The sequence below is a fragment of the Branchiostoma belcheri genome, unplaced genomic scaffold (genome assembly GCF_001625305.1).
Source record: "Branchiostoma belcheri isolate BF01 breed outbred unplaced genomic scaffold, Haploidv18h27 scaffold53, whole genome shotgun sequence".
NCBI lineage: Eukaryota > Metazoa > Chordata > Leptocardii > Amphioxiformes > Branchiostomatidae > Branchiostoma > Branchiostoma belcheri.
The window spans coordinates 907,505-931,580 of NW_017804165.1; the positions used below are offsets into that span (position 1 = coordinate 907,505).

At 46.2% G+C, this 24,076-nt stretch overlaps 1 protein-coding gene across 1 annotated transcript; it reads left to right on the forward strand.

The window, feature by feature from the left end:
- Positions 1-9,215: 9,215 nt before the first annotated feature.
- On the forward strand, positions 9,216-21,052 carry LOC109481009. The gene is made up of 17 exons (XM_019783488.1): positions 9,216-9,577; positions 11,265-11,508; positions 11,872-12,055; positions 12,401-12,572; positions 12,947-13,062; positions 13,637-13,785; positions 14,193-14,384; positions 14,774-14,925; positions 15,234-15,480; positions 16,040-16,279; positions 16,702-16,853; positions 17,288-17,445; positions 17,716-17,798; positions 17,998-18,112; positions 18,400-18,986; positions 19,612-19,819; positions 20,455-21,052. The coding sequence occupies exons 1-17, from the start codon at positions 9,300-9,302 to the stop codon at positions 20,625-20,627; spliced, it is 3,450 nt and encodes a 1,149-aa protein (XP_019639047.1). The 5' UTR covers positions 9,216-9,299; the 3' UTR covers positions 20,628-21,052.
- Positions 21,053-24,076: the final 3,024 nt, after the last annotated feature.

Here is a 24,076-nt window from a genome sequence, read left to right on the forward strand (position 1 = left end):
GTAAGAGACGTTCTGTTCACTATAAACAACTGATGTGGTTTGAAACCGAACGATTGGAGTGGTACTAAATAAACGTCAGGTCCTAACGGCTGTTATTGTCCGAGCTGCACCAGGACTAATTCTGCAAGTGGTAAACTTGACATAACGTATGGCGGTAGTTGGAGACGATTGCTCCTTCCCCCAGTTAATTCGACAGTTATGCATGATTCTACCTGATTCGAATGGCTCTCAAGACGCGGTCCTCTGCCGGGGTGGTGTGGTGCATACATAAGGGGTGATTAGTAAAGCGAGTTCAATAACCATCCGCACCTATTGCCAACTTTTGGCGCGTCGTTCTGAGCTGCCGGCCAAACGATGTCGTCTGCATGAAATGGTGTAGACATCTGGGAGACCGGTGGAACGTTCATACACGGATAATATCAGTTGTAAACAAACGCCCGCTATCTCTAAAATTCTATGGACGACCTTTACCTTCAGTACCTAGCGTGAAGAAACAGCCACGTCTAGCATCTACCCACGCATTTCAGACGGTTTTGTACAACAGAGTTCGATATTACATGTAAGTAGACTGCATAGGTATCCGGCTGTTGACACCGTATTGGAGTCTTTGGGCCATTGATACCACTCGTAAAAGTCTCTCTCCCGGCCCTTAAGATTGTTGTTGGCAACTTTTGTCACGGTACATTTTCGATGATGAATGAAGTACTTCGTCGCCCAATCAAAACTTTCTGGTGTCAGGATCGGTTTTCTGGACAAATGACGTTCTCTCCTCACAATTCTTCACTGTCTTCTGCGTCTGAATAGACAGAATAAAACGGGAAACGGATCGGTCCAAACTTCCGCGAAGAAGCAAGATAAACTACATCTTGAAAGGTGTCGAAGATCATATGATAGTGATGATAAATCCGACAGAATCTATGATGAATTGACCCTATGGGGATTTTAACTACCTCCCTCCCCAGCTCACGGCCAGTGCAAGTTATTTACACCCCCTTCTGTAATAATGGGGCGGTCCGAATGAAGAAGCGGCCTTCACAGACGATATCGACAATCAATACAACAGGCGGTGATGGAACTGGCGCCGCTTTCCCTTTTGTTCTGGTCCAATCGGACGGTCTCCACCTTATCTATCCCTATTCACCTCCCTATTATGCTTAAAGCATGTTAGGCGAATTCTTTGATCGAAAAATAAACGACCCGGGGACCCGCGCACTCTGGAAACCTTTCTTCCGCCGGCTCCACACTTACTCCCTGTGACATTTAGTATTTCCGCTATCAACCTTCAAAGGACAGAAGTGGTTCTACCAAATAGAGGGGGATATTTTATTTCTGACAGGTCCCGCGGCAGAAGGATTGGGGTGCTCGCGACCTCATCTCTTGGCCTCTAGCGGAAATGATGCCCTTTTGAAAATGAAGAATTGATTTTGATCCTAACGCGTTCTTGTAGTCATTCTGCCAATTTTGTAGTCTGGGTAGAGTAGAGGACGAAGTACATATTACCGTAGATTGTCCTTCATATAACAGTGATAGATGCATACTTTTTGGTCATGTTTTGAGTAAATTTCCTCACTTTAGATCCTTGACAAGTAAAAAAAAATTATATTCCTGTTAGCCTTTCATAAACCAAATCTAACTACTCATACAGCCTCATACATTTCTGCAATTACTAAGAAGAGAGAGGAAGTTGAAAAGACTAGAAGACATAAGACGTTTATATATACGTGTAACAGTTGTATGTATATGTATTTGTATATGTATATGATTGTAATCATATTTGTCCATGTTAGAGAGAGACACTGGTCACGCAGGGACTGCATTAGTGTCTGCTATGAGGGATAGGACATACTGGAGTAACTTTATCAAGTGTACCTCACCGGATCTATAATCCGGAGGCATGATGATGATGATGAAGATTGTAATCATGTCACCTGTGCTTAGCCCAGTGGGGCAAAAATGTACAATAAAATAAAGGTCTTCATTCATTTATCGTAGAGCAGGTTTGCTTGAGTCTCAGCGCGTAAACTGGGCTGCTATGGTGCTTTAGGGTGTACCGACAGCGTCGGTGAAGGTTAGACATCCAGATAATAAGATACGCCAAATTCAAGAAATAGTTACTCAAGGAACTGAATATGATTTTAGAAACGGTCAGACGTTTCAGGTAGCATCTACTACCTCTCGTCGGTGACACTAGATAACTTGTGCAGAAAGGCAGGTTTATAAGCAAGAACTATTGATTGTGCCGACAACCTCTCCCCCAAAAGTTAGAAAAGGTCATCGACCTAGTAACTAAATGATAGATTCCTTTTTGCTATAGTCACCCCTACAATTTTTGTACTAACTTAATTCTCCCCACACAAGAGCCATCTCCCAGCTATGTGGCGGCGTGCGTCATCCCGATCTCAATGTGAGTTGAGAATACCAAAATATACCTCAACGTCTCCAAAGAAAATACCATCAAAATAAATGTCCACAACTATCTACCGCCCCCGTACCGATGTCAAGACTTGGAATTCAAATTCACCTCTTACCCAATTGCTATACACAAGAAGTGTGATTCCAAGTAAAGTATGTTTGACATTTTCCGGGAAGTCGTTACGCCGTAAATGCACTTTAGGTCGCTAAATCGTAACATTCCTGCGTTAATGTCGCACACTGACTTCAATTTGTGCCAGTGGAAGCTCGTAATGCCACTGTGCGTCAGGTGTTGCGGGCGCAGAGAAGGCGTGACGTTCTAATTATAACCATAAAAACCGAATCAAACCGTAATCGCATGGATTAGAAAAGAACGCGTACGAAAAAAGGAAGACAGGCAGAGAGAAAGTCAGGACAATTTAATTTACACTTAACATACTTCTGATGAAGAAAGACTCCATATTGGCCAAGTACCAATTCTCGAACTCTCTCGCGAGATCTAAAGTTATTCGCACTATCTCACAAATGACAGTTACTGCAAGCATTGCTGGAATGACATTGCAGTAGAAGACTACGGGCTCGGCTTGAGATCCTTGGAGCGTAAGATCTTAGGATAGCGTCAGGGATTTCGGGCTTATTCCGGCGACATTTTGATCCCGAGACAGGAGATAAAGGGGCTGCAGAAATTACTTTGAATTTATCACGGTGCGCATCGTCATGAACGCGACATTGTCAATGACACAAAATATGACACGAACACGTCAGCCTCCTTGAAATGCCGCCTTTTCTAATCTGGACTCATCGTTCATTCGCGCCGTGACGAAACTGTACGTGTTCTCGCGGTAAGCCGAAGATTTTGCCTAGCATCAGATGGCCGCTGACGAGCCGTGCTGCTGCCTCAGACTCGGCAGATGACAGCGCGGGTTTTCATGACTTGACCTTTCCGTACGGGCTGCCGCCTGTTCTCCACAGCTTTCAGCCCACGTGAGGGAAGATGTGGGATTCTCCGCAGCCCCTCCTCTTTGATGGGCGCAGATCTGTAATCTTTCCCCGGTCTGTTCTTTTGGTACATTATTAAAAGAGGGATCGAATGCTGTAATACGCCTATCAGCAGGCCAGTGCAGCGCATACCAAACACCTCGTGGGTCGATCAATCGCCTCTATATACATACAGTACAGAGGAGAACAGTAGAGCACACACATTCTAAACCACTGTCTATTTTCTAATGTTCCTTCTTCTTCGCTTGGTACAATAAATCCGGATAACACCCACAATACCCTCCCCCTGTCAAGTCAAAAATTGATTTTGGGGGGGGTCTCAGTGGAAAACAGACAATGATTTTGCGACGTTACTGTTTTCGTGTGGAGCGTCTGATCACCACTAACCGCGTGTTTGTCGGAGTTTGGGGCGGGTAACAGGATTCTTGTGAACGATAACATCGGCGAGCATTAACAATTGGCGACGTTCTTAGTCTGTTCTTTATCTCTGCCGACGCATATGTTCCATAAACAGGTGTTTTATTCAGCGCACCTCCGGTTTATTGATATTCTTTTGACGAACTTGTCATCGATCAGAGAGGCGTAATGAGCAGGATTGATTCCAAAGTGCTGACGAGTGTTCGGTCGGCTCGCTCTTTCATCAGGGCGCCGCGATGCCAATTTCATACCTGTGCACACGGCAGACGGCTGTGGGTTGGAGAATTACTGCTCACCGACGACGGCGCGTATTCAAATGTACACGGCGCTCACTCCCCGGCGTATAAATCTCGTATGATCTATCTGTAATGGTGTCTTCCTTCTCTATGAAGGATTTGGAACGCAGCCACCTGAAACGGCGCCTCGATGAAGCATCGCTGAAGCAGCAAAACGTAACCGACTTTTTACGACACTCTTCGTCAAAAAATCTTATAACGGCTTTGAAAAATTCGCGCGAACACACTACGGACAATTCCTCCCGTTCGGAGGGCCCTCGATCAAACCAATCCGATATCAGCCCGATTAATGAAGCAAGGCCACGGGTGGCAACTAGGCATTATCTGGATAATAACTCATAAATCATGAACTATTGTAACTTGATTGATGGAGCTCTATTCAAGCGAGAAACGCCTCAAGTTCGAGATCACGTGACCAGGCTTATTGATGGCGACCCCGTGAGTCGTAAACACCCATAATTCCTTGTATATTTCATCATTAACTTTAATGAAATGGCGAGATTTTGCCATTTGTCGCCCTGCAAGAGAGAAAAGCTCGGCTGCGCGTTCGTTTGCTGATCAGACGAAATGTTTTTGGATGTTTACACTCCAGAAGGAATAACCAGCGCGTCCTTTACTTGACTCCATTGCCTGTTAATTCAAAAGTAATTTGCGGCATTATTCTCTTGATGCACACCGGTCTGCCCTGGAGACGGAATGTGATGAAACAATAATTCTGTCGTCCTGGTAGCTGAGCAACTTTCTGCGTGACTCAATCAACAAAACTGAGCGTTGAACATTATTTTTGTGCATTTATCATATTTTTTATAACATAACACTATGTAGATGCTGTCTAAAGCTACAGCGTATTTCCCGGCCATCTTGTTTTGATGTGGCGGTGTAAATTGCTGTCATTTATATATATTTTACAGGCGTATCAGAGTTTACGGATGCCTCTGCGCTTAAGGAAACTACGGGAAAATATATGGGAAATGTATATTTTTGGCAAATGATCTCCACCAGAGAATACAGGGCAATTTTTCAGCGTGGAAACGCCGATACACACCCTATCCTGTCGCACTGGAAAGAAGCCAAGCTATGAATATTCATGATATACATCAAAAGGGCAATGCTATTCCTCTGTGAGCCCTGGCAATTTACCGGGGCTCATTTTCACTGCAATCTAAGAGACAGGATCGAAATTATAAGATCGATGATGTTATCAGCCAAATGGGCTGGAAAATACTCCGGTTTGCGGCATAGAACTAAAAAGAAACTTTATTGACAGGACAAAGGTACAGTGTGTTTTATGTGGTCGACTACGTCAGACCATTGTTGTAAATAGACCAAAATATCGGCCAACAAATGATAGCGTGATGAAGACACTTAAACACATCAATCTCCCCTATGACAGTGGCATTTTGAATGTGACAATGGAAGAAGATTCTCAATACATGCTGTTTTGTCCTGAACTGAAAACATTTCCTCCAAGAGCGAAAGTTACAAGTGCCATATCATCGCCATCGTTTGGCCGGGTTTTTCGGATGGCGTGTATTTAGTAACACACCACCAGTGCCCTTAATTGTTGTTTGAATGGTACGTCTAACAGGCACTGTCGCTTGAAGATGCGCAATTCATCTTAATTCATAGTAATAGTTTTCTAATCAGAATATCTGTAATTGAATCGGTGCCCGAGGCCTTCAGAAGATATTCATATCCCGGGCTGACGCTGTGAACCTGACTGCGGCAGCGCCAGTTTGCGGCAGGTGTCTCGTACTATCCCGATCACCCACATGAATATGGTGATGTGGGACCCAAAGCTTTCACACACCTCCTCTGAATCGCTCCGGTGAAGGCGGTCTTCAATATCAAACGCTCTTTCATCTAAGATTAATAGCTACCGGTTTTCGCTTGAAGGTATCATATGTTGTCATGTGGAGAGAGATGATCATCGGTCGACTGCGGGCTGACAACGCGTCCCTGGTCCGGCGTCACGTGTTTGGACCCCCGGGTCTATTAATCTCCCACGATCGCCATTGTCTCGGCATACTCGTAAACTTATGCCGAAACATTGTTGCCTCCAATTTTGTCCGGTAACATGAGCAGAGCCGGAAGGTTTAGTACCTTCGCAAAGAAGGTTATGTTTTCGGTTTAGTGTGTTTGTGTGTGTTTGTGAGTAACATAGCTGGAGAAGTAGGTGAGCCTTTATACTTTGTTTGTCCGGGTAGGTTTTAAAGACAGGGTCTATAATAGGTCCCTAGCGGATTTCTATGATACTGTGACTGAACTACCTCGTACCTCCTCTAAACCATCTCCCTGCCTTTAGAAAGATGACAGCAGGGGAAGCTGTCAGACTATTATCTTACTGGTAACCATGGTGATTCCCATGCCGGGCTCCCATTGGTACTCCATCTTTAGACTGGTTACCTCAAGTTCAACACCATTAACCATAAAACTCAACAGGAAAGGGACCGCCACGTCCCCGAACAGCGCGAGACTCCATCCCAACTCCCCTGGCGATGCCTTGTTTAGCTCCTTCAGCTGACTTGACAAAGTCGTTAACAACCTGAGGGCGCAGCCCTGACCCTCCGACGATCAGTCAATTTGCGGCGTTCTGATGTTTTGAAGGATCACGTCGGATATCAGGTCGCTCCATCAGGTGTATCAATGAACAATTATGATTGAGACCCAAACTTCCTCATCGTTGATTTATAAATGGAGGTGCATCGAGGTGCATGCTGGGTAATGGCAAATGATCACGTGACGACTCGAGCCCGACGCGACGCGTGCGGCCTAAGTTTGAACAGTCCGCCTCTGTCTGTGGATCAGCGCGTTCAAAGATCCCTCTGTTATGGGAACGGTTTTAAAACTATAAAGCAAATGCCCTGATGAATAGATCGTTATTCTGTGTGGCTGTTGGGATCGGGATAATTTGCAGTGCCGTTTTGCTCGCTACATCGCCCCACCCTCCCGCAATCAAACCCAGCGGCAGCGGCAATAAATGATAATAAAACACGACACGTCTATTAATGGTTGAGCACTCCAATTTCGTGGATGAGACTTAATGTTCCCTTAGAATATTATACTTTAAAGAAGGCATCCATCATCGCCACGTACTTTTTACGTACCAATTTCAATATACGCATCGAAAAACGTGCACCTAACATAAAAACAGTCTTAAGAAATTAAGTGCCAAATCCCGCCAGTTTCATATCATTAACGCTAATCCTAGATAAAAGCCCCAAGATGGGATTTTTTGTTGTAAGACAGAACTTTTTGATGGACAGTACGTAGAGCTAGCTGCCACGCCCTGTTGATAAGTACTAAGGCACAAGACAAGTGTTGATCCCACAAGTTTGCCTGGGCTGCTCGTGGGCGGATCTGTTCAAGTGTTTTTGCCGTTTGTCACCCACAAGGGCGTACCATTAAACAAGGTTGATGCCGCGGACTGCTCTTCAGCCATCGATCCGCTCGGAGTCGGGCGATCCTTCAGCTAAATCACCGCTCGTGACGGAGACCGACCGTCTCCAGAAATGACCACGGCAGGTTTATAGCTCGCCGGTAATGAAGTTCAAGATTTAGGACGTTTTACTGGACGTGAAGGGCTGATTCGGTGTGAGGACCATATGTCATCGTATGACGTACTACTGGCTATTTAGAAATCTGCTGACTCTTTTCAAGGAGGCCGACAATATATGTGTGCATTCAGAAGAACTTTTTGTACAGGAATGACTCCATCGTGTTTTTTTTCTTTACAATAGTTCTTTATTCAGACGTCGAGGAGAAAACATCTTATTGTGTTTCCTTAATGGACATCTGCAGAGTATTTGTCAAACCTTCTATTCCTGAATAATATATTGACTTCGAAGATGAAAATATGAGACAGTATAATCGGTGACTCTTTCGTCATTTTTATCAGTGGCATGCAAACCATAAACATATACAATTGTGACATAAATTAACCACAAATACCGGAAAAAGCCGATGGCTTTTCCAGCAATACATACATGTCATATATAGTTCATGGACTTAAAGTGGAAATGTGACAGATAATTATTTATATCCACAATACCGATTGCGTTCTACAAATTTAATGCAATGGAATGCATTGATTGGCTAATTAATAATTTCTCCCGTCTCCACCCCCTGTTGTCCTATGACGACATGATGATAAAACCTTAGACATATGTTTATAGCCTCGGGCAGTTAAAAGCGTCATCTGGCGCAATTCACCGTAACTTCAAGAACACCGCATCTATCGAAAAGAGCAGCAATTATGCAAACTACTAGTATCAAATCAGATCTTGATTTCAGATCCAACATTTCCAACTTTATGGACAAACACAGATGGCCAGTTGTTGAGAGGTTGAGAGTGCTGCTGGCATTTTAGTTGATACCACATTTAACCCCAAAATCCTGTGAAGGAACTCGCCTGTCTAAAGCTAATAGTGAAGCCTTTGGAAGCTGCAATGCTCGAGGATCTGCGACACTCTTTTCCGCCACATGGCGGCAGCAGTTTGTAAGACACGTCCTCGACTGCCCCACGAATTCCCTCAATTGGATGTCGTATATATATAAGCCTACTGTACGACGGGTGTCACGATCGGGCTCTAAACTGACGATGGACACTCTTCTCAAATACGCACGAGAAATTTTGAATGTTTAGTACTAATACCGCTAAGAAATATCTACAGTCAACAACTTCAGATTGGTTCAGTTCACCTGGACGTTGGAACGTGCGTTTGAAGTGCTTGGCGTGAGTGTTGTTTGGAGTGTGACGATATCGATGATGCAACAAAAACACCCGGGACAATGGTGTTTACAGATCAGCCTATCGGCTGGACCTGCATTGTACTTTGGTCGGAGTCAGCAGGAATTTCGTCAGGTGCAAATATGTTTATCATACGGTGGATACCGTAATCATCTAACTGTTGAACTCTTTAAAATCATTCTCTGTGATGTTCTTCAAATCAGGAAGTCAGAACATTTTTGTATATGAGCGTCCCACATCTCCTCTGACACATCTCTATTCCTGACGCTTTTAAAGACCTAAAGAGCTGACAACAATATATTTGTACCCAACTTAATAATTAAGTTTTACGGTACAGTAGGGCAACAGTAAGCGTCGTCCTTGGGCAAGTGCCAGACTGAGATTCAACCGGCACGTTGTCGGGTAGCCTGATCGGGCGACACAAGATGGCGAATCTTCTACACCTTCTCGTTCTTTTCTCCGTCCTCGGCTGTTCCTTTGCAGACCACCCGGGCCATGTGGACTATCCCGGCGGGCTGCAGAGCGGGTGCCTGCAGGGAGGGAAGCACAAGGACGCCCCGTCTCCCGAGGAGGGCCTCGGAGTCTGCCGGGACTACTCGGACTCCAGCTGCTGCACGGCAGACATCCCCTGGCAACTCTCGGTCACCCCCATCGTCGAGGTGGACGGCTTTCGCTGGGACAACTGTGGCACCCTGAGCAAGCGGTAAGACGGAGAAGACACGAGAGCTAACTATGTTCATTAAGTGCGATTAAATGTGCAAAGATTGATTGTAACAAGTCATTCGGTGTGATATAGCTAGCTGCCGCCGCGCCGCGTGCCTGCGAAGCTGGTGTGTTACGCCGAAGGGCGGTTATACCGGCTGTACTGATACAGATACAGTTAAACAACTCCTGCAAGTATGCAGGCAGCTCACGAATATATATATACATAAAGTTTACAAGTTGTGTACGATTACGTAAGCTATAATAATTATACGTATGATGTTTACAATGTATCAGAATTCCCTGCCACATGCACAAATAGGTGATAGAAAAACATGTAAACTGCTTGCCATGCTAAAAGTGTTTACAGATTTACGCTTGCTCCTTGGTTTCTTTCAACTGGGTGAAGATTTCCATCCCGTTGACTCTTTTAAAACCCACAAAGTCATGGTTGACCTTGAGCTGTGTGTTAATTGCGAAAACGAAGATTTAGGACATCCTCCGGGTGTTTGGTCTTTTCTGGCCCGCTGATAAAACGGCTGTAAACACAGGTGAGATGTTTACATGGCCACTCCAGACAGCGATAAGAACTGCCCGTCTGGCTGACTTCGCTAAGAAATACACTAATTGCTTCAGAAGCTCACCCTCCATTTTCACAATAGCAACGCCACTTAGGGGTAGGGTTTAAGCCTCGGGTCTTTTACATTTCAAAGGGAGCTCCAGTTTTAATACCCACATGCGTACACTAGAGACTAAAAGCAATAAGGCGAGGTCCTTGAATTTCTTTCTTCTAGTTTTTCCCACCCAGCCTTTTGGAGTAAGTCATTAGGCACTTCTAGTTTAAGATTTCTTTCCAAAATTCTTTTTGTTAACGTTAGACACTTTGCGATACCAAGGTTATAGAACTTTGAAAAAAGTGTAATATAATTTACCTCTGAGCAAGATAGGTGGCGGGTATACATAAATACCTTGGTTGTTACAAAGTCACATACTAGTAGCTCGATTTGACCTTGAACTGCAATACAACAACGTGTACTGCACAGTACATAAACTTTTCTTTAGTTTAAAGTTTAAACTTTTGATCCAACACAATAAAGTTCTCTCACTCTGGTCTTCCTCAGTAGACTGACCCAGTGAAGCTTGCCACGTGGCTTCTTTGAAGTGTGGCGACAGCACTGGGTCAAAGGTATCTGGTAGACGATGTCGGCCCCCGTCGCGGTTTTAAAGTTTTTTTTACAAAGTCACATACTAATAGCTTGATTTGACCTTGAACTGCACAGTATATTAACTGCACAGTATATTAACTATTCTTTAGTGTAAAGTTAAAACTTTTGATCCAACACAATAAAGTTCTCTCACTCTGGTCTTCCTCAGTAGACTGACCCAGTTAAGCTTGCCACGTGGCTTCTTTGAAGTGTGGCGACAACACTGGTCAAAGGTATCTGGTAGACGATGTCGGCCCCCGTCGCGGTTTTGAAGTTTTACCAGCCCATTCCGTGATTGATGTTAGCTACGAGAGTCTATATGCCCCATTTCCACTAGGATTGTCCGGATTTAGCCGAATTTATCGGCTACCGGCTTGAAGCAGGATCGAAGCCGGATCAAAGCGAATCAATTCGGTTCGATCCGGACAATTTTATCCTAGTGGGAAAAGTGCCTAAATGTCAGGTGCCTATCTTGCCGTACAGGTGCCAAGACTTCATGGTGAACGTGGAGTGTTTCTACCGCTGCTCGCCGTCGCTGCCGACCTGGGCCGCGGCGCACCCGTCCGCCGTCAGAGGCGTGCCTGTCTGCGGGCAGTTCTGCGACGACTGGATGGACGCGTGTCGGGACGACCTGACGTGCGCGGACAACTGGATCACCGGCTGGAGGGTACAGGACGGCGAGCTGAACAAGTGCCGCAAGGACGAGAGGTGCCGGAGCTTCGCAGAGGTATAGTTGTGTTTTACGCAAAAAAAAAAACAGTTACTCAAGCAACTGGATATGATTTTGGAAACGGTCAGGCGTTTCAGGTAGCATCCACTACCTTTCGTCAGTGACACTACAGAACGTGAAGAAATTCAGGTCCATAAGCAAGAACGCAGTTGTGTTTTGCTTGGGTATCCATAATAGATGGTGCTTGGTTATTTATCATAGATGGTGCTATGGAGCTCCCCTGTTGACTGACTCAAGTTTTGTCCTTCCTTTGCTAGTCTTGACATGTGGAGCCTAGGTATGTCACCGGATCGACCCCCCCCCCCATCTTACATACGGTTTTCATACGGTCGGTATAATACTATATTTATACGTCCTCAGGTGTTCAGAAATGGGCGTGGCCTGTGTGAGAGCATCTGGGGTCAGTCCTTCACCTACGAGTCCACCTCTGACACGCCATGTCTGGACTTCCGCTTCCCGCCAAACGAGGGCCAGATCACGGTCCCAGAACCTGGGACAGAGAGCACCGAGCCGGCGTTCAAGAGACAGGACGAGTGTATCATCGGTAAAGCATTTGTATCGGAAAAATTCATTTTGATGTAACATACGATACCATACACACAAACAGAAAACAAGGTAATAAACCAACTAAAGATTCGCGGAACTGAGTACGAAAGAGTTATGACTTGTGTAATGCCTATTAAACACTTAAAATATACGACAAAAGCTGTCTCCATCTAGACATCACAGACATCTATTTGTTTTCAATCTAACTCCGGAATAGTTGCATCAGGTTGGTAAATCAACTTGGCAATGTTTTTGCACATAATCAGTTTCGGTAGCCCTGCGACCTTCCTCGGGTCAACATTGACTATTTGTATAACTAATATGTTTGACTGTTTCCATGCAGACGCCGTTGATTTTCACAAGAAGAAGCCGTCCCCTGAGCCGAAGCTGAACGTCTGCAGGGACTACCGACAGGACAGCTGCTGCACCACGGAGATCGACAACGACATGCTCACCAGGCCCATCGGCAAGGTCGGGCCGATGAACTGGGACACCTGCGGCCCTCTCAGCCCAAGGTAGGGCACCTGCGTGAGAAGAGGCTGGTCATGTCAACGAAGAGCTGTCATAAACAGCAACATTTTTAGCAAGATAATAATAAAAATGGTTTATTGGTCAAACATTACCCGTGCAATCACAGCATTTTACTGCGCTGAATTGATGCAGGGTTTACAATCACATAATACACATGATATATATAACATATTTGCTCCACACACATTTTTGTGGAACTGTCGCAAGGGTCTGTGCGGCTGCCATTCGGCGCCACCAGGTGACCTTAATACGTTGTCATAGTATACTTCTCTTAAAGCTTGTTACGGTAATAATTGTATGATTTGCAGACTGAATGTGTGCGAGTTTATGGTGTTCTTTCTCCTTGTTTCATGCGAAGGTGTGAAGAATTTCTGATTGACTCCGAGTGTTTCTACCAATGCTCCCCGCTCGTCAACAAATGGCGCGTTCCTGGTGTTGATCCCACAGTAGACCCTTTCACGCCGGTGGTAGAAGGTACGTCATGCGCTAATCCTGTCTTCACATCACGTAATATACTGGTGTATAGTTGTGTGTACTTAGTTACTTACTTAGGCCCTTCGTTCCTGCGAGCATAGGCCACCGACGATAGTTCTCTACTTCACCCGTCTCCGGCTGTCTTTCTCAGGTCATCCCAACGGCAGTACGTAATTGCTCGCTACTCTCCTCATCTCCTCCTCAGTATCTCTTCTCCAGCTGTTCCCAGGCCGTCCTCTCTTCTTCCCTGTGGATTCCAACAGTACACAGTAGTGTGTAGGTTTCAATAAAACAAATGATACTTTGGTGCAACAGAACTAATTTTTTTATTCCAGCACAGAAATTTAGCACATAGATTTTTGACTGTCCCATCCTCTCTCGGATGCATATCATTCTTCACAGACCATCGGTTCCTGTCCTGCTGGATTCGTGTATAGCCCTGTTCCCTCTCCGACTTTTGATACAATCTTGGGCGACTACACTACAAATGCCTTCTTCTCGTGAGTTTTTTTTTTTGTTGTTGTTGTTGTTGAGTCCTTTTGACCCCCTTTCTTTATCGCGTACTTTCTGGCAGGCATCCCTCTCTGTTCTCACTTCTGCGACGGTATGTTCAACGCCTGTAAGTTCGACCGCACATGCGCAGTGAACTGGGCCTCGGACTGGGATTTCTCGACGGGTGAAAATAAATGCAAACCGGATTCCAAATGCGAATTCATCAAGGACGTAAGTTTGAAATCACATGATGCGTTTCTGCTACATGTATAAGTTCACAAACTTGGTGGTTTCTTATAATGTTGGTATTTGGTCGTGTGATTATGGGTAATAAGTCACTTAAGGCAAGTTTGGGCAGGGTCAGTCAGTCGTGTTGTGAATTTGTGGCACATGCTGGCCTTTTGCGGCATTTATGAGTCGGCACTAGTACTGTACTGAGTTCTCGAGTTCCGTGGAGCTTTAGCAGCCTGGGTGTCGTCTTCCGTAGTTACCACCGGCTTCATATTGTCGCTTGCTACCATGTTCTACAGAGGATGGCACACAGACCAGAGCTTCGGAGAAGGTGATCTTTTTTTAAGAACAGGTGAAAATCAATGCGCGCGCGGATTAACGATGTGTATATGTCCCCGCCATGGCAGGTGTTTCAGAACGCCAAGCACATGTGCGAGAGCGTGTGGGGCTCGGCCTTCAGGTACGTGTCCAACCGGAACGAGCCGTGCCTGGACCCGAGCGTGCACCCGAACGAACAGGTCACCAAGCCGAGGAAGGGGTCGGTGGCTCCTGCGGAGAGTGAAGATAAATGGGGCTGCCTGAAAACCTCGTATCACAAGGTGAGAACGTTATATGAAAATATCATTATCAGTTCAGTTCATTTCAGTTCCTCCTCCTCAATGAAGTGACACCATAATAATATCCTGTCTCCACAAGTTTCTGTCTCGCATGACAGAGCACAGTTCATCACCTTGAAGACGCATGCCCTCCTCAACTATCTTCTTGAGAAGGGAGACCACGCCTACGATTCTCCTTCGGTTTTCAAAGAAAATGAATATGATTATATGAAAAGCATAGTCTTTTCAGCTAAGTGTAAAGCTTAAGAATGTCTAATGGACCAACCTCTACTGTATCAGAATTAACAGCTTCAGTTGAAAGTGTGCCCAATGCTGAAAAGAAACAATAACGCCACAACTGCACACCGGTACCGTCCGTGGTTTGCTTGCAGAGCGCGCCGAGCCCGGAGCCGGGTCTGCATGTGTGCAGCGCCTACAGCATGAACAGCTGCTGTACGGAGGAGAAGGACCGGCAGCTGAGGATGAGCCCCGTCATGAAGATTGACAACTTTTATCTGGACAGATGCGGCACCCTGTCTCCCAGGTATTACGACTTCCCCGTGAACTTAAAGATCCTGGTCTATGGCCGTTTGTATGATCAATCATCAGACCTAAGGGTAAATAAAACGGTATTTAGAGAAATGCGACCATTATAACGCTAACTTGTTACAAACTGAAATCGTGAACTCCTAACTTTTTTAAACGCACAAAAAATGAAATACGCTACGACATGCGCCGCGCGTCGATCGTCGCAGGACAGATCATTTTTTTAGCTCCTGTAAACCGGCCCTATGTCTGACTCGGTGCCTGCAAATTGAACTGCATCGTGCCTTTGTGTCCTCCCACCCCCAGGTGCGAACAGTTCCGGTTGGCGCTGAACTGCCACTACCACTGCGACCCAATGATTTACCGGTACACCAAGCAGGGCCACACCCGGGACGTGCAGCACGTCCCGATATGCTCGACTTTCTGCGACGATTACTTCGACGCCTGTCGAGATGACCTGACCTGCGCGGAGAGCATGGCCACGGACTGGTACTTCACACCTGAAGGGATCAACAATTGTAGACCTGACTCCGAATGTCGCACGTTTGCTGAGGTAAGACACTCTTTTTATATGGCCTGTACAGTAGGACGGAGACCGTTGGGCAACTGACGGGCGGCCAAAAGCCATTGGCCATCAGAGATCACTGGAAGGCATCGGAAATCAGTGAGGTCTCAGGGAAAGGTTTCTTTAAACTATACCGAGGAACCGTCATGCAGCCATACGAAAATAGTTCAAATAGAATAGTCGGGTGATTCTTAAATTCCTACATTGCATTTCAGTAACCTAACAATAATAATGCAAAACTTGTGAAATAACAATACTTAATTCGCTAAAGGAAAGAACACAATTTTATAGTAAAACGTTGAACCTTATTTTAACACACACATTATACAGAAATCAAATTTTCAGCGACCACTCATCAGAGATCACGTTGCGAAGTGATTGGTCATTAATTATCCTGATGAAGGCGACAGTGGTCGCTGAAAATTTGATCTCTGTATAATGTGTGTGTGTTGGAATAAAGTTCAGCGGTTTACTATGATAACTACCAGCACAGATGAACTTTCATGATAATCTAAGAACACGATTTCTTCGGTCTCACCCCTGCCAGGTATACGTCGATGGTCGTGGCCTCTGTAACAACCTGTGGAGCGACTCGTACGTGTACTCGGAGGACGAGGACACGTGCATCAACCTCAACAGCGTGGGGTCCCAGACACGCGCGGGCGATGCCGAGGAGAACACCCCGCACACGGACCATCACGCCGACGACGGGCATCGGCACGGAGACATGGGCCAGGCCGACAGCGACAGTTGGGCGTGTACCAGGCATGACCACCGGCACCACAAGGTACGTATGTCATACCTGACCAACGGTAGAGTAGAAGAGGGATCAGAGATATTTCCTTTACGGATCTATTCGAATTCAGTAATGCAAAACATTAGTTGGCACAAGAGCTCAGTCGACGGGGCTAACCCAATGGCTAACTAGTTAGCAATAGTTAGTTTGCCAATGTTTTATGGCATATACAAAGTTTGTCACTAACCGGATGCTTTTCTTCATGGCTTGACTTAAAAATCATTGTGGGATATTTGACCATGAAAACATTTTAGTTAGCATATCACTTTCTTCGTGAATTATGCTCTTTTTCGGCATAATGAAATATACGTACCTCCATGGCTGTGGTCAGATACACTGCTCACAATCTTGCCATCTTTCATGATTTGATTTGTTCATTGTATGACTCTATCGCTCACCCTGCCGTCTCCCAGGAATACCCCACTCCGGAGCCCGATCTCCAGGTGTGCAGTCCCTACACGTACGGCAGCTGCTGCACGGCGGGGCTGGACCGCCAGCTCGCGGTGAGGCCGGTGCCTGGAGTGGACACGTTCTCCTGGAACCGCTGTGGTACCGTCAGTCCCCAGTACGTACTGCCAGGGTCAAGCCTGGGGTGTTCTACAGGAGAAATGTTACACATCAGCAGATGACATATTCATTTGCATAATCCTGCCAAATACATGGCCCCGACACTACTTGGCCCCGACACTACTTGGGGCTTTCCAATATACCTGAGACAAGGGGTTACGTCGTGATGTGCATGTGGGAGACTAAACCTAACCTAATCCCAATCGTAAATCTAATCCTAACCCTGAACAATGAACCTTAACCCTAACTCTAATACCAATCCTATCCCTAACCCTAGCCCTAAACATCTGACCGCTCACGTTTGTGGCAGCTCACTCAAACACTGTCTCTGTATGACGTTCGGGAAGAGCGATTATTGTACAATTAGAGGAACCAGCTACAGTTGGAATTGTAAAACTGATGTTGCTAATTTCCATACTTCTAACACGGCAGGTGTGAGAACTTCCTTATCGACCTGGAGTGCTTCAACAAATGTTCCCCCGACATCGGCCGCCTGTCCGTACCTACCGACACCGGCTCGACCATCCCCGTCTGCGCATCCTTCTGTGACCGCTGGTTCGATGCGTGCAGGAACGACGTCACTTGCGTCGGTATGTAGTTCCGCTTCCTCTCGCTTGGAGGCACTGTTGAAATATGCGTACATGGCCATGGCGGAAGAATAAATTGAAAATGATTTTAAATTGTTCTCTTCCTTTCGCAGAGTCGTCGGACAGAAGCTTCAGGGCTGTACATTTGTACATCGTACATCGTACATTTGTACATTTGTACATCAAGCCCCTTCAAAATGTCGTATGAACACTTTTTGGTACTTCTCTCTTAGTAGATCCTGTAACACTTATCTTACCTGTTTTAACGTTCAGCTAACTGGAGGTCTGACTGGGACATGGACGACCAGAACAGGAACAACTGTCCTGCAGGATCATCCTGTGTGACTTTCGACAAGGTGAGAGTTTTGTTAACGTTATAAATTAGGAAATGCTGACTCATTATCTTCTTGAAATGACAATCAGCTGCACTGTACTACATCATTGCTCCCTTATGTCGTCATCGTGACGTCAACACGTTGCCAGCGTCAGTCATCATCTATTGTCTGATTTAACAGAAGTAAATTGTGAAATTGGCATGCATTCGTGTCCCTCTAGATGTACGGGGATGCCCGGACGCTGTGCGAGACGTTCTTCGGAAGTGAGTTCCAGTACAACAGCACGGATAGGTGTGTGGACATCCCCCTCCACTCCTCACCTGTCCAGGACCAAGGTAAAAACCTACTGACCATCTTATAGAACATGATATTACAGAAAATGGTACATCTAATAGGTGCATTTGGTCGCATGTTTTTATGTATATGTAATTGTATGTTGATGTATTGTTATGTTTTATGCTATTCTTCCAGGAGAGGTTTTCCTCAATAAACCTCAATAGACTTTGGTGTAAAATACAATCCAAGCTAGGTTTTTATATAGATTTTTGGAAACCCTTTTCAGCATTTACCATTTTCAAATTTAAACAATACTACCTTTTCCTTATTCACATTGTTTCCGCAGACGCGGAACACAGCCACGAGAGCCACCATGAAGAGCGTGGGCACGAGGCGCTCCACTCCGGCCATGACCACGGAGACGGCGACGTGCACGGGCGCGAGGGCCACCGGTCCGGGGAGACCGGACACCACAGCCACGAGCTCCACCACCCCGGCCACGACTCCAGCCAGCACGGCCAGCATGGGCACGAGACGCACCATCCCGCCGAAGCCGAGGGCCACGGGCATGGGGAGCACCATCGCGGCCACGAAGGCGCCGATCATGGCGAACATGGGCACGAGGGTCACCATTCCGGCGAGGACGGTCACGGGCACGAGGCACACCATCCCGGGCACAGCCCGGACACCCACGGAGAACATGGGGACGAGGAGCATCACCATGGCGACGCCGCAGCCCATGGGCACGAGATGCACCACGGCGACCACGGCCCGGCCGCGCACGGAGAGCACGGTCACGCGGCGCACCATGCCCACGGCCACAGGAGCCACCACGACGACAGGAACGACGTAAGGGCTGTGCAGCCATTGGCATGGCCGGTTCATCAGTGCGTCTGGCAGACCGGCCTCAAGGACCATGACGGCTGGGTAACGGTAAGCTAACTCCCTGTCTCTCTGCAGTACCCTGGCTCAACCTTAATAGATTCCGCTAGTGACGTCAGAGAGGCATATGCACCTGTGCAACTGTTGAAAACAATGACACTCACACTCAAACGGAGTCGTATCCACCTTTTGATAGCTATAGATGAAACCGTCTTACCATTTAAGTTCGATATCTAAAAGTTCTTCGATCTAAATCAAGAGCTTCTATTCGTATTGCATGGGTGAGCAACTGCGCTACACTCAGACCCTGGCGACACGGCTCTTTATCACTCCAGGCAAACCAGACGGGAGATGGTAAAAGATGGCAATTTCCACTAAGACCGCAAAACGGCACATTATACATGTATCTCTCTTGCGGTCAAGTCAAAATCCAGGCGCTAACATTTCCCTGGTGTCTTCTTTCGTGAATAGCTTCATCAGGTTGGTAAGTCACTGAGTAAAGTAACTCTTTTTTTTACACAAGCAAGACTTTTATTCAGCCGTTTCGGTGGCCGTCTGTCACCTTCCTCAGGGCGATTCTGACTGGTTCACTGCAACACAGGTGTCGCTGCTATAGATGCATTCCCAAACGCACAATATTTACATTGTATATATCTACACATGGTGTCTTCTTCAGACGTGCAGCTTCAAGAAGAGGCACTACAACAGCGTGCTCCGCCTGGCGTACTCCGGCGGACTCATCCTCGCCAACTGCACGGAGTGCTGCAAGCGCTGGTACTTCACCATCAACGGCATCGAGTGCCAGAAACCGGGCGGCATCGACGCCATCGTCATGAAGATGGGGCACGAAGGGAACATGCTGCATCAACACCAGCAGTTCGAAGGTATGTGGGGAGATTTAAACAATAGATGAGGGCATGGAAGTAATTCTAGAGTGTAATCATAGAGTGAAGAGTGAGGTATAGGGATGAACACAAGACAAAAGTCGACGAGTGCAATACAGATGGATTTTAAATCACGTTTGACTATAAAGTATAAAGTCATAGTTCACTTTCCAACCATCTGCTGGTGGCTATAACCTCTAAACATGGATGATTCCATAAACTTACTTCCTTACACCACAGACGTTCCATTGATCCTTCTCACTTAGAGGGCTTTTAGAATATATCGAAAGTTTATTGCAAATTCATGTCAGGGGGCTAATTGTAAGAACATGATAACAACAATAAACAGTAAAAATGATAATAAGTAATGCTAATGCTACTTTAGATATACATTTGTTGTTATTGTTGGGTTTGATTCCTTTTCCGTATACAGTGGAATATATGTCTTATATTATTTACATTCTTGTCCATCACCAATATCTGCCTTTGGTGCACGGTAGAACTGACGCACTTAATACACCTTTACATGTAGGCTAGTCTGAACAGTACAAAAACTGGAATACAATGTACCATTATTGAGACAACTGCTATAAAAACATATGAACACAAGTGTCACATTTTCCCATTTACTCCAGGATTCTGTGACAAGGTGGGTGTGGGAGTGCTTGATGTGGAACTCCGCGTGCAGGACTGTACGGAGCACATGCCTCACCACGGGCACAGCGGCGCCACGGAGCCCGGGGACGCCCAGACCGGCGGGCACTGCTTCTCACGGATCATTGTCGAGGAGGTCGACATGAGCCCCTAAAGATCCACTCTTGTTATAATATGAGTCTTATCATAATACAATCAAACAGTGCCTTTCTTCGTTGTAGTTTTAGCCGTATGATAATATTTCTCTTTGCTTTACTGTTTGACCAAATTTCTTTTTGATTGTGTTCTACTGTGAGCCTCTTAGCCAACCGTACAGCACTACGAACCACCAAGAGCACATAATGGAAGTTTTCCATTTTAAGACCATTAGGCATGAGCCCCTAAAGATATCTATCTTTTATGAGTCTTCTCGTAATACAGTAAAGTGCCTTTCTTTGTTGTAGTCTTAGGCGTATGATGATCTTTCTTTTTGTCTTACTGTTTGACCAAATTTCTTTTTGATTGTGTTGATTTGTTTTGTTGTGTCCTTGATACTGGCGTGTTACTTACAAATAATCGATCACAAAATAAATCTCCAGGCTTATGATGATGTATGTGTGTGTTTTTCCTTTCTTTAATCTTTTTTTGTCATTGTGCCGTGATTGTTCAATACGGCAATTGATGGATAGTCTGGATTATGGAAACAATGTCGGTGAGCAAGCTTTTCAGCCAACCGCACAGCACTACGAACACCCCGGAGCACATGGTAATTTTCCTTTATGAGAACATTATGTCGACTGGGCATCTACTCTGTACAAAGAGTCATACCGATGGCACTAGCGAACAAGTTATTCTGCACACAATGAAAGTTCTATTGACGACGATGACTCGTGGGGTGCAGTGGAGTATAATGTACTCTGTATGTTTCTATCTGCATTGATATAATTTCTTCGACATAAAGGTCGCGTGACATCCCGACCGTCCTTTATACAGGCACTTCATCAATGTGTCAGGTCAATAAATGAATGTATATCAACAGCCTTTCAGGAATATAAGTCACTGCGAATAAATCAATAAACGATGATACGCAGCTAGCCGTGCGTGGTTATCTTAAACAAGGAACGTCCCGTCTTGTACGTACTGTCCTCGCTTGAACCGTCTCCGGAACAAGACAACGCCTGCTTAATAAGTCTCCCCCATGCTAAACAATGTATCTTCTTTCAGACAACAAACAGGTCGGACATGTCACCCCACCTGGTCCCCTCGGTCAATCTGAAGATACCATTACATATGTCCTCATTCAAATTAATGACCCCGCTACAATCATCGATAATAAAAAGGCGGTGACCCCGTCAGTCTCACCATGGCGACCGCGCGACCGGCTGAATGGAAGGGTCGCACCGGTCGACCTGGAAGTAACGATGTAGCCTGCTGTCGGATCGAGCACCCTTCGCGCTTACCTGGACGCACTCGCGCGTTACTTGTCCGACGTACTTCAACACTGCCGTGTGTGTTTGTCCGCGGTACAAGATAAACATTTGCGGGGCACGGTCTACAAGGAGGGCTAACGTTACTTCGTGAGGATTTGCAGGGTTTCCGAGCAGCTAGCTGAGTGGATCTGTTTGCGGATGGGAAAAATTGACTGGAGAAACAGGTGTCTGTAACCGCCGTGCGTGACTCGACGGACGAGAGAAGCTCGTACCTAGCAGCAGGTGACAGGGGATTATGCTGAGCTCAGCTGACAATCCCTGTTTACTCTATAGACGGACTCTGTAAACCTGTAAACGTGTTGTGTTTATTGTGACAGGCTTTTATAACAAGGCGGTCACGCCTGCGGCTGTGTGACAGTCGTACTTCAGGGGGAACTGTTGCTACGGACTCCTGACGACACCGAGCCGATTCACGGCACGGGGGCAGGGACTGTGATATGTGGACTACATTCTCCGCGAGAGTATGCTTGGTAACGAATATCAATCATTCTTCAGGCTCCATTTCCGCTGAGTTAAGACAAGGATTTGCATGAATGCGACACTTTCTTCACAAACAACTCGTCGGGTTTGGGTTACGTTTGCGTAGGGAGAAACTAGGACAACGACGACACTTCGACTTAACATGGCGACTGCAGAATGGCAACATTCTTCTTGTCTGACTATGGACGCTGCTGCTGACCTTGGTCTTCTGAGGTACATTAAGATTTCCAAGCGTCTTCCCGAAGTTAAGGAAGAACCTGAGAAGCCCCCCGCCCTACAACAAGTTCGTGAGGTGGACGCGCCGAGTCTGTCACAGAGGCGCCTCTCGGGCTACTTCGTGTCGTCGGAAAGTTTTCCGAATGTGAACTTGTCACGAAGGAGGTCGACATTTGAAGGCGGCGGCTTCGCGAAAGCCCCCAAGATAGTCGGCAACTCGTGCACGCTACACGCTAAAGACACGATGCAGAAACGGAGAGACCTAGACAGTGACGAGGAGAGGAGGACAACCCTGCCCCCACTGGTCAAGAATCCGCGGAAAAAGAGACAGAGCTCGAACGGGTGCCCTCGGCTCCTGGGGTGGCCCAGGTATCGCAGAGGACGCTCCAATCGTGTTGAAAAGCCCCAGTATTCTTTTCGTATCAAGTCTGGTGTTTCAACGTCTACGGAGGAGCCGAGGGTCAGCGTAGATAGTTCTGTGGATGACGAAAAGTCGCCGAGAGTTATTGACGTTTCTGTTGACGTGCTAACTAAAGAAGAGACTGTGGTTGATAAGGGAAAAGCGACGGTGACGCATGGACCACAGACCCTCCCGAAGCCGTCCACACAAAGGAGAACAAGTCTACCGAAAATCGAGAACGGAATCACAAAAGCTACCATGCACCAAAAATTTAGCTTTGACATTCTGCCTCGGGAAAAACTGCCTTCGCCCGACTTAGGCGCTCAAGGCCCCGCAGCAAAGACAGGAAAAACACCCCCAGTCGTGCAGCGCAATTTGCATATCCGCCTGCCGGACATTTACGAGCGGCAGCGAACAGTCCACTGCAGACATCCGTCAGAGTTCGGGTCATGGCAGGTTTCACGGGAGGAAGACGAGGATTAGGGTAAAGACGTTTTCGCAATATAGGCAAAACCGCAAGAAATATTTACAATCGGAACATTACAATTGTCAAATAAAACGCTATGTCACAATCACTTTCTAGCCGGGTGATTCGCGTAGCAGTAAACTGTATTTGAGAGCAACTGAAAAGGAACATAATGATAAATATGTTGTTAGTAGTGGACTATAATCCACGTCGTAAGAAACGAAAAGTTTCTAAGAACTGTACAGTAATAAAAGGGATAATGTTGCATTAATTGTCAGATTCTCGTATGTATGTGTGTGTCCGTGTGCGTATCTGTTTGTTTGTTTGTTTGTTTGTTTGTTTGTTGGACAAAGACAAAGTGATTAATCATGTATACTATAATGTATTGTGTAGCTGTATGTGAAATGCGTAGTTTCGTACCGTGATTAACTCTCAGAGCAAAGCTTCAGACTGCAGTCTTACATCAGCTCATTCTGTCCAAACACGTACATGTAATGTTACGCACACAGAAGAACGCGCTTTCTTAGAAACCGTCCCAATGTTGTCCCCAGATCTCCTCACTCGACGGCACA

What these genes read in the sequence shown, in the direction of transcription:
- LOC109481009 (XM_019783488.1), top strand. Translation starts at nt 9,300, where the DNA reads ATGGCGAATCTTCTACACCTTCTCGTTCTTTTCTCCGTCCTCGGCTGT. An exon ending in GGTGCCGGAGCTTCGCAGAG is followed by an intron (nt 11,509 to 11,871) that starts GTATAGTTGTGT and finishes ATACGTCCTCAG; the next exon opens with GTGTTCAGAAATGGGCGTGG. An exon ending in ATGACCACCGGCACCACAAG is followed by an intron (nt 16,280 to 16,701) that starts GTACGTATGTCA and finishes GCCGTCTCCCAG; the next exon opens with GAATACCCCACTCCGGAGCC.